Here is a 19279-nt window from a genome sequence, read left to right as displayed (position 1 = left end):
TATTTTCTTGATTTGGAAGTTATTTTTCTTAATCCTTGTGATACAGTTTTAAGTATTCCTACTGCCTTAAGGTCACTCTTGCTTGACTATGTGACACATTCTCTCACTTTGAAAATGCACGACAATTAAGTACTAAATACATAAAGTCAGGACCATCCTGCTAGTAATGCTAAAGTAGCCTAATAAGAAATTAATACCTTTGATGGCCACAGTGTTACACTACCACTAGTAGTCTGACTCTTGACTCAGAATACCACTATGCTGGGCCTTTTAGAGTTTTAGAGTCAAATATTTGTTCTTAGTATATAACAAAGGTCTATCTTTATAAAACCACTATCTAGTTAGATTGGTCTCATCCTCCAAGTCACATGAATACTATTTTAAGCTACCCCATTCCACACAATCTAGTTTTTGCTACCTGGGATATTCTACTATCCATTTTTACTTCTCATCATTCACATAGTTTCTGAGCATGTTCACTTCACTGTATTGGTATCTTCTACCATATTGATAAAACTGAAAAAAGAAAGAGAAAGAAAGAAAGAAAAAGAAAGAAAAAAAAAAAAATAAATAAATAAATAAATAAAGAAAGAAAGAAAGAAAGAAAGATAGATAGAAAGATAGAAAAGAAAAAAGAAAAGAAAAGAGAACAATCTTGGGACCTAGGAAAAATTTCATCTCATCTGCTGCAAGATGTGGAAGTATCAACCAGCTCTTGTGGGTTTGTTTACTGACTGTGAATCCATCCAGTTGTTCCATTGCTCTGTTTTTTGTTTGTTTGTTTGTTTTAATTGACTGAGACCCTTTGCACATCCTTAGATTCATTTTGTCAGTATATATTGAGCTCCTGCCCTCAACCAGACCCTTTAAAATGTAGAATGTCAGGGCTTACTAGCATATTTGATGTAGAATATGAGAAAAGGAGACACATTAAAAAAAAAAGTCCTAAGTTTTTGGCCTGGATAGTTGAAAGAAGGAAGTTGCCATTTGCCAAGCCAGCTCAACCAGACCTAGTGGGAGCATTTTCGAGAGTAAAATGGGGACAATATAGTTTTAAGTCAGTTAATTTTTTTGTTCAACATCTAAGTGGAAACATGAAGCCATCATTTGGCAACTGGATGCAAGTGTCTGGAGTTGTGGGAGATCTAACAAATTGGGAAAAAAGAAGTAGATGCCATTCATCAGTTTGTCAGCTGCCCAATATCCGAAACTTGAGATGTGAGTGCATGTGATGCTAGGATAGATTTAAGGAATGGGCTGTTAAGTCTTCCCTACTTACAAGGTCAGTGTGATCGAGACAGATTAGGAAAGAACACTGAGAAAGAGCAGCTAGTGATGAAAGAGAACCAGGAAAGTGGGCTACTTGTGTCGCACACATTAAGAGGAGGACAGGGTGCGTGAACCACTTTGTTAGATGGCACTGAGAGGTCAAATAACAGAATAATCAAGAACTGGACTGTTGCACTTCGCAGTGAGGGCCACTGGCCATTGATAATAGATGCTGTTCCAGTGGCATATTGTGGAGGACATAGGAAACTGCAACTCCTGACTGGCATTTCTGTGTGCTTTGACACCAGGTTCTACTAGTCATGGCAATCTAGGAACCCTTCAAGGAAGAAAATAAGGTTTGATTATAATAATAGGTTTTTTTTTTCTTGATTCCCCCTCATAATCTGCTAAGAATTAAGAGATTAAAAGTCTTGTTCTGATGTCTTTTGGAACCATTCATTGGCATTCCACCTGAATGGCATTTCTGAATTCAGTGCTACTACCATTGCCCAAGACACTATAATGCCCACCTGTGATCCCCACTCTGTGCCTAGAACTGACTCCCATGAGCCTGGGGACCCACACTCATTAAAGAACTCAAGCACTGTTGTAGAATCTTACTGGTTGGAGTTTATCCCCTTTCATTCCATTTCAGTTTATCCCCTTTCATTCCATTTCTGGTCTTTCCTTACCACTCCTTGCTACTTGTCAGCCACGACTCAACCTATAGGCTTTACAGCACATGAACTGAGCAGTTTTAACACTATTGTTAACTTTCTAAGCTAATTTTGTTTGTTCCCATTGTGCATCTCAGAGATACTTGGCACTTTGTAGCTTGCCTTGCTGAGCTGTATATCCTAGTCTTTCCTGGACATCTGCCCATGGCTGAATTCCCTACTTCTTCCTCTTAACTCCTCCTCCCCTGAGGAGCAGGAAGTCCAGCCCTATTCTCTCCCTTGCTCAGCAATTAGCTGTAAGCTGCTTTATTGCCATATCAGGAGACAATTGGGGAGCAGAGTTTATTGAGACAGGAGATTCTCACAACAAGGATGCAGCCAGATATGGGGGATACAGAAATCTGCATTTGAATTACACAATAATCTTACACCTACTTCTCCCCCTTTTCTTGTAATGTTGGTATAATGTTCTTTTTGAATGTATACACTTTACCCTTGTTCATTCAAATGCTGATTTCTCTCCTCCACTCTCTGGTTTCAATCCGGACATTGCATTGTGATACTTATTTTAAGCATCACCTGTCTCAACTTTGTGTAAACATGCCAAAATAAAGCAACTAGCCACAATGTTGAGCAAGGCAAAGGAAGCAGGAAGAGAGGGAGAAGCCAAAGGACAGGAAGCTGGGAGGCAGAGAAGGGGAGAATGGCAAGAGGCAGAGCTGGGAGGAACAGAGGCAGGAGCAGAGATCTTGGAACAACGTGGACATGGAGAGATGGACTGGACCTAATATATCACTAAAAGCAAGTATAATGTGGGAAATACAAATGTTAGGAAACTATGCGGGCTTGGAGGTTTAGGATGGAGTCACTATTGCCCAGCATTGTGTTCTAGGTTAATGAAATAAATCATAGTCTCTCTGTGGTGATTTGGTTATACAGCTGTTTAGGACTAACAGCAGCATTACCAGAAGATATAGCAATAGTAAATATTAATAGTAAATACTAATCGATAAATACAATAGTGTAATAAATGGCTCTTTTCTTATAATAAACTATACGTAATAATAATTATGAAAAATATTAGGCAAGATTTATATGTGTATATTTCACACCCTTGGATAAAGAATTCTATCTATCGATTTCTGTCATCCTAAACAATTTAAGTTTAACTGTGAGACTATAACTATGTAGTCTTCAACCTCATCACAGACGGAAGAAGGAATAACTATTACCTAATTATGTAGGAAGTGCAGGCAAGTAGCTCTAAAAGTATAGAAATGATAGAGATATTTGGCTACCTGGTCAGTCTCTCCAACGCTAGAGCATCACCTTCAGACTTCAGGCTCAGAATATCTGAAAGTCTTTTCTATGAAGCAGAAATTATCAAGACTTGCCTACCTACTCCTTGCAAAGCTCAGCAGTTGACTTTCTTACATCCAGTTTTTCCAGCTTAGAGAGTATTCTGTCTGTAATTGATGCAAGGCCATTTTCTCACCTGGTGGCTACCTTGCCACCTATGAAGCCATTGGAATTCTGAATATGAACTTATGGCATGGTGCTTATATTTCAGCTCTCTAACCTCTGAGAAATGGAGTGCACAAGCCACTGTATGACATTGTTTCAAGGCAACACCAAACAGGTTCTGTATTTTCAAAGATTCTTCCAACCTCTGTTCTATGGCCTTTAATTTAGCATCTAGTTTCTCAGTCTTCTTTTTCCAAGTCTGTTTTATTCTGATCTCTACCAAAGAGGCTATACAAAATTGTAATCATCAGTGAATAAATTATTCGTATGCTAAGCGAAACAAACTCAAATGGAATCCCATAACACTTTGTCACTGTGCTTTCCTCCATTTTCAACATAGAAAATAATCTTCTTTAACCTTAAAAACCTCTTCCTAAGGACTTTACTTTCTTAGACCCATCTTCCCTTCCAGACCTTACCAGTTCAGATGCTTGAGGCTTCTTAGTCTGTCTCTACCTTCTGCTTCCAGAGAGAGACTTTTTCTGCATCCCTCAAGGGGTTTTGACCCCTCCCCACACTGTGGGAAGTTATTGGATCCTCTGGCCTGCAGGAGTCAGGCCAGCAAGAGCCCCTTCTCAAAGGGGCTTTTTGCCTTGATTAGGAAAGTCTGGCTTTCAGAAGCTTGCTTGTGTTAAGGAGCACCCTCCCTCCCCCCCCCCCCGCCCGCCAGGCCCTTTTAGGGTTTCCTAAAACAACTGCATCTTCTTTGCCTCTATGATGTTTGTATCAGTTTTTGTTTTTCTGCAGCAGGCTGGAGACCTTACTGCTCTGCCAGTGATCTAATCAGGAAGCTTAAAAACTGCAGTTGCTCTCTTATTGAACAGAACTAAGAAACTGCTTTATAGTTTTAATTTATGTGTAAGTTTTGGCCCACTTGTCACACCAAAAGGTTAAAGTTATTTTGAACAAAGCTGTGTTTGTTTCTCAATTTTTCTCTTAATGTGGCTATCACACACATAAATGGGACTCTTTTCTATTTGTTTAATAATAAGCTTTATAACACAATCCTGAGCAGTGTTAACTCTATTCTTAATTCCTCTAAAATAATCTGGCTTCTTCTCAGCATACATCCTAGAGATACTTGCACTTTGTAGCATTCTTGCTTCATTTCCTTCTCTTCATGTTACCCAGACCTCTCCCATGGCCAAATCCTGTACTTCCTCCTCTAACTCCTCCTCCCCTGGCTGGCAGGAGGTCCAGCCCTATTCTCTCCCCTGCTCAGTGATTAGACATAAGCTGCTTCATTAATGCACCAGGGGACAGTTGGGGAGCAGAGTTTATACAACAATGAGACAGGAGATTCTCAGAACAAGAATTGCAACCAGATATGAGGGATACAGAAATCAGCATTTGAATTACACAACAACCTACAGCAGCCTTTTTGATTTCCATCACCATCTTTATCATCCTGCTTCAGAGGATGATATCATGGTTGCTTGGTTTCAGTTTGGTATCAAAACCTGGAAGTGAACCAGAAGTGACTTTTTAAGGTGATTAACAAGGCATTATTTCATCTATTGTTTTCATCTGTGGCTCCACATCATAACTGACCTCCAGAGAAGTCTTTTGTTTTTTTAAAGTCAATAACTTTCTATCTAAATAAGGAGCTACTTTTTTATAATCATGAGAAAATTATGGTGTCTAAAGGAGTTTTGGAATTGCATATTCTAGTGAGCTCCACTTTCTATTGCATTGTGTGATGAGACTTTGTCAGATCTTTCCTGTATCATACTGAAAATGTTGTGAGGAGTCCTTTGGGATTCGTAGGGGCTACATCAGACCTTCTTAAACTAGAGCAGCCATGAGAATCACCTAAAGGCTTGTAAAACATGGGGTCTTGCACCTGTCCTGACAACTTGTCTGAGTTCCCATATTTTCAACTCAAACCAGACTGGAGGTTGTGGTGATAAGTGCACTTCAGGTTAGGAGAGCAGAGAACTTTCCCAAAAGAATAATCATAAGGAAGAACATGGCAAGGACACAGATGGACATGGCACGTGTCTCTTTGAAGCCTGTCCATATCTGGTGACCCTGAGCCCTGCAGAAGTACAAATCTCTCATATGCACTGTGTGTAGGGAGTCTTTAGTTTAAGGCTGTGTCTCAGTTTGCAGCCACACAATTAGATTCTGTTTTTCTTTGCACACATACACATGCATGCGCACACGCGCTCACACACTTATATAAGTAGTAGTTTCAAGGAGTTACTAACCCAGAGAAAATAGCAACTTAGTTGGGTTAAGTGCTAGAGACATTATTTGGCAAATTCTTTGTTATTTTAAAGTAGAAGAAAAGAACAGTGTTGTGGGAGTATCCTTAAGTTATTTTGTATTTAACCAAAGAAACTGGGTTCTGCTAAATCATTGAAAATCCCCAAATTCTTGATTAAAGATTACTTGGTCCCATCCAAGGAGGTAGGAAAGTTATACCACAACCCTTTCACCTTCATTCTTACTGTTTACAAACCTCCCTGTAAGACTAGGTATTGGCCGCAAGGGGAATGTTTAGAGGGTTTTTCTTTGACTCAGAAATATTTTATTAATTTCTCTAGCTCAAGTTAACCTGATTTTTTAATGTATCATCAGGAACATAAAAGAATATTTTCTAGTTCATATACATACATACATATATATATATATATATACATACACTCACATATATAAACACACAAATTTAAACATATGCCCATATCACATGTATACATACATCCATACACACATAACACTCACACACTCATATACACGTAAATACATATATACACAAACAAATATACTGACGTACACACAGTCAGAAAGAAAGGGGGAGAGAGGGAGAGAGAGAGAGACAGAGAGAGATATATGATCACATTTTACATGTACTGATACTCTTTGTTTGTCCAACAATGCTTCAGGGTACTTCTGGTATATAAATCGTTACTGTTTCCAACCATGTTGCAGACCAGCCTGCATGCTGCTAACTTTGGATGGCTGCTCTGCATGCAGCTCTGTGGAGTGCACAATACTTTCTAGGGAGTTACCTTTTCTCTTGCATTCTCTGTTGAAGAAATATGGAAGAGCAGCATTTATATCTTTCACTTTGTCATCTGCCATGATTAGAAGCCATCTGCCCACTGTTCTAAGAGTAAAGCTATAAAAGAATTCTGAGCATTATTAGCTCTTAGTAGAGATAGGTAAATCATTCTGTACCACATGTGTGCAAAAGTTCTTTTTTAATTGATAGAGTCTAAAATGTCCTGGAATTTGAAGTAAACACCACCTTTGGAGGGAAGGAGAGTGATGAGGAGGGGGCTGACATCATCTGACTACACCTAGGCCATTATATCCCTCGTTACTGTACATGCTCTGAACTTGCCATAGGTCAGGCAACTGAGGTGTGAGGGCTGCAGATTTCATTTGAAAACTGCTAGGGAAAGCATCTAAAACAAGGGAGCATCTGGAAGCCTACTCCTGACTGCCCTCTGTATACCGGAATGGATAGAGTTTCAAGTTTAGTACTGAGGTCCCAGTGGTGTATATTAAAGCAACCCTTCACTAATACCACTTGCAGTGGCGACTGCTTTATTTCCAGCGTCACGGTGCATCTTTTCCCAAACATTGAGTGTGAGCCCCCCTATCATTACCCTAGCCAAAGGACAAAAGTCTCTCCCTTTTCTGAATGGAAGAGCAGAAAGTTTGCCAAAGGACTTCAACCAGCCTCTTACACTTTTCTCCTCATAGAAGCTACCATTAAACCTACTTGCTCTGTTTTTCCCTTCTCTTTCTCTTTCATTCATGATTTTCTCTTTATCTCTACAATATTTCCTGATTTTAGTAAGTAATACAGTGTAAATTTTGGAATGACTAGAAAATTGCTCACCCTGACCTGTAGTTAGCTGTCCTACAATGAACAAACAGGAAAAAGCAGCTCTTCTCTTCCAACTCCTCTTGGCCTTATCTCAGCTACTCCCTTCTCTGCATCCTTTTCAACTAGAAAAACTTGAACTCAAAGAATAAGTCATCCCTTGCTTTGACTTAGTACATTCCACTGATGGGTCTGGTTCAGATAGCCTAGATTTGTCCTTGCATCTTGTTCTACTGACTGATTTGAAGGTGAGAAAATAGCCTCTTGGCTTTTGTTAGTGGTTATTGCTGCCAATAACCACTTTCTGTGAGTATGTGAGTATGTGAGGTAACCTACTTGTATATAAGCCATGAGCTTGATTCTGTAGTCTTCTTCTGAGGATAGGATATGAGAGCAAGGAGATGGTCCTACAGCAGGGCAGGTAAGCCATTTTCACTAGTGTTGCTTTCACTCATTTAACAAATACCCTTCTTTGCCACCCTTTTGTCGTACTCAGTATTGGGAATTGATAACTCCTAGGTAACAGAAAGCAGGTCTTCATGCGGGCCTCTGAGTAAGATAGATATGGCTTGCTCCCTGTTGTGATCTTCAGAGCAGAGGCCAAAGATGTGCTATGGCAGTGCTGAAAATTTAGTCCTACCTGGGGGTGTCATGAAAGTACGCATTGTTTGCAGAGCTTTCCCTTGACCATCTCCAGCTCCATTTCCTGTAGTTTACTGAGTGATTTCTAGTCATGTAGTTAGCATTTTACAGTATGTACATTTTCCTACTGGGCCATGGTGGAATATAGGACAGGACAAGCTGCCATATTTTGTGTGTGTGGTGACATTTATAGAAGAATGTGTATTCTGTGTGCAGGTAGAAACAAGTATGTAGACAGCCATCGATGTGAGATCTCAGAGTGGAAGTCTCTCTGAAGGAGGACCTCTTATTTTACATATAGGAAAACTGATGCCTGGGGAATCTCTTCCCCTCAAGATGGCCTTCCCTCATCTCTCATTTGTGAATTTGGGTTTGAACTCATCTGCCTGGCTCTGGTTTCTCCTGTCTCCCGTGATCCTCTCTTGCCTTGGAGAGCTTTCAATCTGCCTGTCCCCTTGCTCCCTCTGCCTTTTCAGGGTTCCCCTGAAGCCCAGGTCTTCCTGCCTTGTAGCACCGTGTGCTGACAGTGGCTGTGTGTCCACATTATGAGGCTTGAACATATAGAAGGAGTGGGGTGCCTTTCTCTGAATGTTGGGTTTGTTTTTCTTCATGGCTTGCTGTTCCATGTGACTTACTGAGTCAGCGCCTCCACTCAGGGACTTGACTCTGCTACCGCTGGTCTCTGGGTGAACGTCGTCGGAGCTGAATACCATGAAGTTGTGGTACTTGGTGCTGAGTCCCTCTGTCGGTGAGGGACTCAGACAGTGTCCGAACCCTCTGTCGGTGAGGGACTCAGACAGTGTCCAAACCCTCTGTCGGTGAGGGACTCAGACAGTGTCCAAACCCTCTGTCGGTGAGGGACTCAGACAGTGTTTTCATGCTGAGACATGCTAACACTCTCACGTTCATGAAGGTGTGGTACTTGGTGCTGAGTTCCTCTATTGGTGAGGGACTCAGACAGTGTCCAAACCCTCTGTTGGTGAGGGACTCAGACAGTGTTTTCATGCTGAGACATGCTAACACTCTCATGTTCATGAAGATGTGGTACTTGGTGCTGAGTCCCTCTGTCGGTGAGGAACTCACACAGTGTCCAAACTCTCTGTTGGTGAGGGACTCAGACAGTGTCCAAACTCTCTGTCGGTGAGGGACTCAGACAGTGTCCAAATCCTCTGTTGGTGAGGGACTCAGACAGTGTCCAAACCTTTCTACATCTCTGGTCTCTATCAATTTTCATGCTGAGACATGCTAACACTCTCACGCTCATGTTTTTCTTTTGTAAAGTCAGAAGACAAGGTCTCCTCTGAAAATTCAGAGAGAAAGCACAACATAGAGGTATACCTCTGACATTCTTAGGGATGGAGAAGGTGAAATAACCAACATGAATGTCTGGCATTGACTTTATGGTCAGGTAGTACCAGACCCTTGTATTTTAAATTTTGAAAAATAAATGTTGCTGCCAGTGATGACAACTGTTCTCACTACAGAATAAGGAGAGAGGAAGGGATTAGTTCATCAGTAAGTAGCAGTGACCTTGTTCCCCGAAAGAGCATTTGAGCTGTTGCCTTCCTGATGTGCCTAAAACTTAAAGCAATTTGTTTGATCATATGTTCTCTCTTCCTGCCGCTGAATACGAAACATGTTCATGGGCTGCTAGAATGCTAATCACAGGGGATTTGGAATCCACATGGGTATGGACCTATTTCTACTGGAGCTGGTGTTCTAGCAGAGAAACTCCCTTCTAGATCAGTCATTTAATACAGAAGACTATAAACACTTAAAGAATGTGTCTAATGCAGAGCAGGAAGATAAACTCTTCAGAAAAACTTCCCAGAGCTTGTTGTTCACATGTTAGGCTTGGAAGTTGGGGAGCACACCAAGCAGTGGAAAATGGATCTGTGGGGCCAGGTGAAAGGCTCAGACTGCTAGGCTTGGCTACAATAGGAGTGCTCTGTTGGTGACCTTATGCGGTCATCTGGGACACCACTAGGAAAGGTGCTGATAGTCTAAGTTGGGGTGGTATAAGCAATGGAACAAGAGTGAATGGTTGTCTGAGTGCTCATTGAAAAAAACACAAGACTTACAAGACGAGATGACCTATTCAAGAGCATAGGGAAAGGCCCTGCTGGGCTGTCTCCCAAGGTTTAGGCTACCCCCTCTAGACAGAGCAGTAAAATGAGAGAGTTCTCTGGCCTAGTATGCACATGCCTATGCCCGGTGCATGGGACCTGAAGCTATTTCTCATAGTACTGTGAATCACTTCTTGAATGAACTGCTCTGGCCTGTGGAAGAAGTGATGTTTCCCGTGTTTCTTGTCTTGAAGAGAACTGAAAAGTTTTTCTTCTGAGAGTAGAGACAAGCTCCTAATTAAGGATGATGAGGAAGGGAGGCCGGCCTCCTGCTGTGCTTAGAAGTCTATTTTGTTCACCTTGGTTTACTCATGGGAGAAAGAAGCAGAGCTTTGAGAGCAGAGAACTTTAGATACTCCTGATTAGTGGAGATTATCCAAGCTCCTGCCAGAGATAAGCAAGGCCTGCTGGCTCCCCGTGGAGAATACTACCTCCCCAGCATGGAATCGTCCAGAAACCAAGGAAAGTTCTCTCTTACATTACCAGCATAAGAATTGATGCTTTATTTATTCAAAGGAAAAAAAAATTAATCAATCTACAAGCACACATAGACTGGGGTGTGAACAAATTTCTGATTGAACTTTATATTTCATTGGGTGCCTCATTGGATTTAGGTGGGGAAGTCAGAGCTTGAGTCTGATCATGTTCTCATAAAGGTAGGCCTCCTTTTTTTTTTTGACTGTGGGATTTACAATACAGTGGTATTAGCAGTGCTTATCCCACTAAAAATCACAGCTCTTTGTGTGCTATAGTTGTTGCAGATTAATTTTAAAGATTAATATTAATCCAGTATTAAGATTAATATTAAAGAGCATCTATACAGATACCAGGACCCATATCCTCAGTGCTTTCCAGGCCTCTGCTGTTCTGGCTTCTCCCTCAACTCAACTCTTGCCTCGGGCTTCACTTATTCGCAACCCAACGTCTGCTTATCCTACTTCTCCTTCCTTGGAAGATGACCCCAGTCTTCACTCTCATCCCAATGCAAATAACTTTGCCCGATAACATGAGAAAGACAGAGGCCCACAAGCTTAATCTTCCCAGGTTTTCTGATTCCAATACAGTGTTGAACAGAAGCCATGTAACATCCTATTGAAGAACACCATGAGTTCAGAGCATAGTACAAGAAAGCAAATATCTGAAAATGCCAGAAGTGCTTGCCACTCTTTACTTTGCTGTTGTCACAGGGTCCATCAGTTTGTATATGAGCCAGTGCCTGCAAAACATGTATACATTATTACTATATCACAAATTTGGGGTTGCTTTTTAAGATTTTGATAAATGTACTTCAGTGTAGTTAATTTACTTTTTATAACATATTGCTTTTTTTTTTGTATTTAAAAAACATTCTGGGCACATTTTATCAGAGTTCCGACTGGCTAAAGAAAGATTCATGGCACACAAAATGTTAATAACCCCTGGCTAAGATCTTGTAGTTGTGACATGTGACTTCCACCTGGTGGCAGCATACTCCTTAAAGGTTAGATTTATAGTCAACAATTGTGAAGAAATTCTAAGCAGAACAATATGCTTGAGTATGGTTTTCAGTTTTGTTTTTTTTTTTAAACTACAGCCCACAAAAAGGAATCAGCCTGTCATTATAACTCATACACAGACTTACATTTCACAAAGCACTGATATTTTTTATGGCTTTATAATATTCTCTTGGATTTCTTTAATTAAAATACAATTCTGGTTGGGCAGTCCTGGTGCACACAATCCCAGCACTCTGGGAGGCAGAGGAGGCAGATTTCTGTGAGTTTGAGGCTAACCTGGTGTACAGAATTAGTTCTAGAACAGCCAAGGCTACATATAGAAACACTTTCTCAAAAAACAAACAAACAAAAAACTAAACTGAATAGCTGAAAAGGGATAAGCCTAGGACAGGTCCAGGTATCTGGTCCAGCAGATGGAGAATTCTGTGATCCAGCCTAGTATGGGGCAGACTCTAGGCTAGGTAAGCCTCCAGTTGAGGCTGCTCAGGAGGAGGACATTTTTGTGAGATCATCTGTGCTGCGATAGGACAAAAGGGCAGAGGGCTGGAGAAATAGCTCCTCAATTAAGAGCACTGGCTACTCTGGCAGAGGATTTGGGTTCAGTTCTAAACACCCACATGGTGGCTCACAACTGCCTGTAAGTCCAGTTTCGGGGGATACAATGCCCTCTTCTGACCTCCAAGGGTATCAGGTATGCACATGGTAGAGATATGCATGCCGACAAAACACTTACCTATACATATATCAAGAAGACTATAGATAAACAAACAAACAAATAAATAAAAGATGGTAAAGAGGCAAAGCCTACTGGGGAGAATTCAGTACAGAGTTGGGATAGCCCAGGATTCAGTACAGAGTTGGGATAACCCAAGACCCAAGAGACATCACAATGATGGGTTTGTGGTGTGTGTGTATGTGTGTGTTTGTTTGACTGACTTTTTTTTTTTTTTGAGGGTCTCATGTAACCCAGCAAGCAAAAGACTCATATGTATATAATCAAAAATTATTTAAAAACTGAATAATAATAATAATAATAATAAATAAATAAAATATTGGAAGCATTTGCAGTCAGATGACCACAATACAGTGGTCTTCTAGGAGATTATATACACACAGTTTCAGATATTATACTTAGATCTGAAAACTATTAGTGATGAATAATTTACACATGGTGAGAAGAACTGATTTTAGGTGTGCAACCAAGGGTCCTTTTTAGGACCCAGCATCTTCCTGTCACATTGGGCCACTTCATATGCCACTTTCACCACAAAAGAATCTTGCTGTTGAGGAATTTCTGCCGTGGAGCCATACAGTAGCTGTCTATCAGTCTGGCGTCATTAGCTCTTACTGTTTTTAAGACGAGTCCATGTTGGCTGTGTCAACATTTTTGTGAATGCCATTCCATTGTATGAATACATTCTATTGTAAGAATGCAACCAGTTTATCCTGCAGTTGATGGTCCTTGAGTTTGTCTCCATTGTGAGTTAGTGTGAACACAGCTCTGAGTTCAGGTAAACTGGTAGGATGGCCTCACTGGCCTAAAGGCCTACTTGGTCTAGTCAGTAAGCACATGACCAGCTGTAGAAAACTGGCAAAACATTTGCCAAAGTGCTTGAGCCTGGTTCCATTCCTACCAGTGTGATTTAGGCTGCCCCGTCTCCTTTCTACCATTTGGTGTGGTGTTAGTCTTTGTACTTTAAGTCCTTCTGATCCGTTTTGTGGCTGTTGATTGGGAATGGAGTTTTCCTGGTGAACAGTGATGTTGATTACTTTTTCATGTGCAGCCATCCATTTTTCATATTTGTGGTGCATATTTAAGCTTAGATTTTAAAAAGTCTATCATTTGGTAGGACTTGTTTACATTTCTTTGATAGCGGTCCTTCATGTCAGGTGTGTATTTAATGAATGTAGTTTTTCCAGTGTGTGGCACACATATCATTTCACTGATGGTACTGCTGATGAGCAGACATTTCTTCTTTTGATGATGTTCAGTTTAATCAACACTTTTTCCTTCAATGTTTTGTGTTTTCTGAATCATATCCATGAAATCTTTTTCTGCCCTGATGATGAGAATAAATAGTTTTTGGGTTTTATGCTTAAGTCTATAATCTATCTCAAATTAAATTTTGTGTCTGGTAATAAGGTAAATGGCAGTTGAGTTTCATTTTCTTTCTGTGTTATGTCTGATGTTCTAGCACCATTTGTTGAATCTGCTTTCACAGTTTTTTCACAGAAGTTTAAAAAGGAAATTAATGACATCCTTAGTTAGAGATGTATAAAAACGACGTTCCTACAGGTCTAGTGACTGAATCTCTGGGTCTCTTGGACATCCCCAACCTCTGATCTTGGTTGCCGAGTCTTTCCTTTCCAAACTGTTTGTTTATGGTTATCTTGGGAATCTCTGAAATGAATCATGAGGTGTGAAGATTTGTAAAGCTGCAGCCTGTGTGTATGTGTGGAACAGAATCCCCTGCATACATCCCTACTTGACTTCCTTCATGAGGCCAGAAGTCAATACCGGATGTTTTCTTTCATTGATCTCCACTTTCTTTTTGGAGACAGAGTGTTTTTTTTTTTTTTTTAATTAATTTATTTATTTACTTTATATTCCAGTTGTAGCTCCCTCCCTCTTCTCTTCTGAGTCCCACTTCCTTCCCCATCCTCCCTCCCTTTTCCTCAGAAAAGGGGAGCCCCCTACCCACTCACCCCAGTTCATCATGTTGTATGAGGGCTAAGTTCATCCTTTTCCACTGTGGCCTGGTAAGGCAGCCCCTTCAGGGGGAAGTGATTTTGAACCTGGACTTGCTATGGCCAGTATGATTCAGGAATCTGTGTGTCTCTGCCCTCAGAGCACTGGGACTTGTGGTACATAGCAATTTGGGTACTGAAGATTGTACAGCAGACACTGTATTCCCTGAGCCATGTCGCCAGCTGGGTTATGGCTTTTCATGCAACGCATATGCCTGCTGTCCAGTGCAGAGACATTAGCAATAGGAGGCTATCATGAGGCTTCAGATTTACTCTAAATAAAATTTAAATGTCAACTTTTAAGTCATGAGAGCCATATCTCTAGTACCTAGTTGGCTATACTGTTGTACCACACAGACATACAACATTTTTATTTTCTTCTCTTAAAAGTAAGAAAGGAGGCTTTGAAAATTCATAGCATGTTTGAATGAAATTTTCTTTAGGCTTGGTAACTGGCATCCAACATCTAATCCCTTTACTTTCTAGTTCTTTCTTGCTTTTCTGGGTATTTTTTCCAATTCCAAGCTCTTTGGTCCAGCTAATTGTTTATAAAAAAGGCAATAACTTATATAGGTTTTTTTTTTTTTTTTTTTTTTTTTTTTTACTACTGAGGAGAAAGGATGCCCCTGGCTCAGCACAGACTTTTTTCTGAAGTCTATATAGTACTGCCCTGTTCAAAGTCTCTCAGTGTTTGGCAGCTTTCCAGCTGCAGTGGAGCTGTCTGGTCATCCCTGTCAAGGTGTGCTCTAAAGATTTATTTTGTCGTTTCTATCCTAGCTAAGCCTGTATGCTTCTTAGCATTTTCACTCTAAATATGAACTTATGAACACTAGTAGTCACACGACATTCTACCCAGTGGTGGTTTTGTTGCTCTTCTCTTGTGTGTGGAGTTTGTGAGGGCCTCTGTAGTTATGTGCTGGGCAAGGCCTACACAGATACATTCTGCCGTTGATAAATATTCATCCCTTGTCTTTCAGTGTGGGAAGTTTGCCGTCCTGGTGGATCTTCATATATTGCCACAAGGTCTAAACAAAGATTCCAGTTGGTTTTCTGAACAGAAGAAAGAGGTATGACAAAACTTTTTGTTTCTTAAACAGTGTTTTGTGTTATACCTGCTAGAAGAAATATCAGCTCTTCTCAGCTTTTGTTTTCATTAGTGTTTTAAAAAGGTTGAGTGATAGTTACCTATTTACAGGAGTATGCCTGGTGTCAAGAATACATGAGTGCCCACCACAGCCCTGTGTTTCATGTGCTAATCTCTTGTTGATCTGGTTGTTTTGTGTGTATGCATGTGATGTTAGGGACTAAATCTAGGGCCTTTACATGCTTGATGGGCACCTTACCATCTTTGTGATGTCCTCATCCCAGGCTTTATTAATTAAACCAAAAATTCTAATCCCCTTTACTTTGAGGAAAATGGTTCTCTATAATAAAATGGGAGGCAGAGGAAGCCAAACTATTCCAAGTGAGCAGGGATTTTGATCTGAGTGATGAGAAGGATGGCAGCACCTGGAGCAGGTGTGGCATTCATACGAAGCTAATCTCCACATCTGTATTAATACTCACTTTCATCTTCGCCTCTTTTCATTGGCATGAGCCTTTGACAGGTGAGAAGGAGCTCCTGTCTTCCTCTTCTCCTGTCAGCCAGCCAGTAAAACAGATGGCTGGTATGATTGTGTAGTTGACTTTGAACAACATAGGTTTGGAGCATATAAGTCTGCTGATCCATGAAATTTTAGGAGAATTTGAAAAAACAAAAACAAAAACAAACTATCAGGTGAATTTCATAGCCTACAAGTATTGAAATGTTTAACAAAAAATATAATTAATTTACTCTTCACTACCAGATTTACTACAGTTCATTCAGAGATTCTGTAAACCTCTGTTGGCTTTAGAATGAGCTCAGTTGTGAGGGTCTGCCTAAAACTGGATGAGTGGTTATGGCAGATGAGCAGTTTGTCTCTATACTAAATTACATGCTAGAGTAAAATATCATCTCTTCGAGTTCTTAGTTATTTGTTTAAGCACATACATCTAACATAGAAAATGTGTCATGACTATTTTTTCCCTTTAGTAATGTTTTCCACCAATAGTTCATAACTATTCTAGAGCTAGAAAGGTGGCTCATTCCCAGAGGACCTGAGTTAAGTTCTTAGCACCCATTCAGACATCTCACAACTGCCTATAACTCTAATGCTAGGGGCTTCAAGCCCTCTTTTGGCCACGTTGTGACCCGCAAGTGTGACAAACTCATTTACACAGACACATGAAAGGATAGGGATGCAACACACACACACACACACACACACACACACACATACAACATGGACACACACATCAAAGTCAAAATTGTAAAAAAATAAACAAAAACAGTATTTTATTAGTAGTTAAGTTATAGGAGATTCACCAGTTATCCCTGAGAACTCTCCCACTGTGCTCTTACCCCATGGCTTTCAAGAGTTGATACTATGACATTTGACCTCCCTGGGAGCTTCAGTCTCCTTTATCTTCAAATTAAAGAGTTTGACCATAAAAGGCCTCAGTCTCCTGTGGTTTCAACACCCTCTCTGGGAGCTCCTGTGGTGGAGAATCATTATTTGTTTCCTTCCGTAGAGACTAGCAACAGGTAGTGAGGTAGAGGCCTATTCAAAAGTTTCAGAACAGGCCAGTTGCATGTCTTTATGGGTATAAAGGCACTTGCTGCAAAACACTGACTCCCCAGGATGGGCAAGGTATAAAGAGAAAACTAACCCCTGCAAGATGTCCTCTGACCTCCACATATACACCATGACATGTGGACGTCCACACAGCTACACACATATATACCACAAGCAATGAGTAAATGTAATTTACAGACTTTCAACCCATATTGTTTTTTTACATTTATTTTATTGTATTTATCTGCTGCCCTTACTTCTAGAAAAGTAAATAAAAGTAAATTGTATTAAACAGTAATGTTGAATAGTAACAAAACTAGTAATGGTAGAGGGAAAATGATGTTTACATTTGTTCGTATCACTAAAACTAAGCTACCCACCCACAAATCACTTATAAAAACATACTTTCAGTCAAATGATAATTCTGCCAGTACTTTGTGGTCATTAGTTTTGCAAGGATAGCCAGTGACCTAATACTGAGTAAAGGACACAAAGTTTGGTATAATCAGTTCATCATTAATGAGTTTGATTATGGGCTGTCCTCTTGAGGACTTTATATTTAGCAGGTCAGAACCTTTCTCCACCACTCACCTTCTTACAGTCTCAAAATTAGGTCATGTACACATGTCTGTATGATTCAAATTAGTGCATTCATTCCACCAAAGTTCCTAGTATTTTGCAAGAGCTTCTGATAGGTTCTAAAATCCACCATTCCAGACCACAACTTTCCCATGTCCTTTTACAGCTTGAACACTTTAGCTGTAGACCTTTAGAGTTGGTATTTAGGCAGTTTTGACCAAGAAATGGTGATACAGAATGTTCTAGAGCCAAGAGATATGAATCACCTCACCTTCAAAACATGAGGTTAGCCTTCTTGTCAAGGCGCCACATGCAGCTGTGTTGTTCCAACTAGTGCCTACTCCAGAGCAGTGAGGCATGACTTAGCAGAGGTGCATGATGGGACCTGCAGAGAGGTCCTTCAGTGGTTCCTGCAAGAGGTCTAAGCTTTCCTCTGAAAGCAAAGTCGAAAGTTTGCCACCAGTGTTTTAAGCTGTTCCTTCAAAATGTATGTTCACTGATAGCAGAGTTGGTCTGAAATAATTTATATGCATAGCTTCAACAGGAGAGTTGAAGAAAGGCTATGACTGTACATTTGCTTCCTTTTTTAAAAATTTTAGATGGTGTATGCTTGGGGTTTCATAAATAGCCAGTTTGATTGCATTTTAACTTTGTACGGAAAAAGGACTGGATTAATATATTTAACATGTTTTATTAGAGTCCAGCTCAAGTAGCCTTTGGACTCAAAGAGGTGAACTGAAATTGTCCCATTTGTAAACCTGAGGAACTAGGGACACGCTATGCCTGTCTCCCACTCACTCGTGGATCTTCACTCTGTCCTCTCACCTACTTCTCAGATGTTCCTGGCTGTTTTGTTTGTTTGTTCGTTTTATTTTGTTTTGTCTTTTTTTTTTTCTTCTTTTTTTCCTGCATTGCTCTAGGTGTGAAGAGGATGCCTCACTAAGCCTGGTCCAATCAGTTCTTAGGCATCTTTTCCACTCTGTACATTACCCATCTTTAATTCCTGAAACTTGATTCCCAGAAGAAATGCCTGTGCTTTAGTGAGAAACTTCATGTGAATGCACTCTATTTTTATCATACTATTTTTAGTTCTAGCCTTATAGGGTATTTATGGCCAAATTTTAACAATCTTTGTTGCCATGTGTGCCTTCCACATACTTTCTGGCTCAGTCATAGTTGAAGGCTGTATGTGAAGCAAAAATTATTTTATTGCTAGAACAACAGTGTGAGGCAATGCTGCCTTCATGCTGTGTGAGCAGCGCTAGAGCACTGAGCTGCAAATGGATAGCTTCATACTCCACAAACAACGCATCGTTTAGCTGCAATATAAAGCGAGAGAGAGGAGACTGGCAGTTGTATTTTATGTAGAAATGTCTATGTTAAATCAAGCCAATGTGTTAAATCAAGGTTTTTATATACTGTTTAAGGGTTTCAGTAAAGGAACTCACTATGGCTGTTCTTCAGAGCAGCCTAAAACTTGGTGTGTGTTGTAATTATGAAGAATCTAAATGACCAAAGTGTGTTGGCCTTCTGAGAAACAAGTGGAACAGCTTTGAGGTGACCTGAACAACTCTGAGTCTGCTGCAGAAGTGTTGGGAATTAATTTAGGATTTATCACTCATTTGGTGTCAATTCTATATGTAGTCTCCCCTGATTTCCTATGGTAAATTACATTTTCCTGGTAACACAGGACACACTACAGACCATCGATAGTCCCAGTGTG

The 19279-nt window shown here is 40.3% G+C and overlaps 1 protein-coding gene across 1 annotated transcript in view; it reads left to right on the top strand.

The window, feature by feature from the left end:
• The window catches only part of Slx4ip (SLX4 interacting protein), a 174940-nt gene that overhangs the window by 95220 nt on the left and 60441 nt on the right, over nucleotides 1-19279 (top strand). The window contains exon 3 of the mRNA XM_060383199.1: nucleotides 15298-15387. Coding sequence (XP_060239182.1) covers nucleotides 15298-15387 — 90 coding nt within the window. The remainder of the gene's footprint in view (nucleotides 1-15297; nucleotides 15388-19279) is intronic.

The sequence above is a fragment of the Meriones unguiculatus genome, chromosome 4 (genome assembly GCF_030254825.1).
Source record: "Meriones unguiculatus strain TT.TT164.6M chromosome 4, Bangor_MerUng_6.1, whole genome shotgun sequence".
NCBI lineage: Eukaryota > Metazoa > Chordata > Mammalia > Rodentia > Muridae > Meriones > Meriones unguiculatus.
This window is presented reverse-complemented; position numbering and strand designations above follow the sequence as displayed.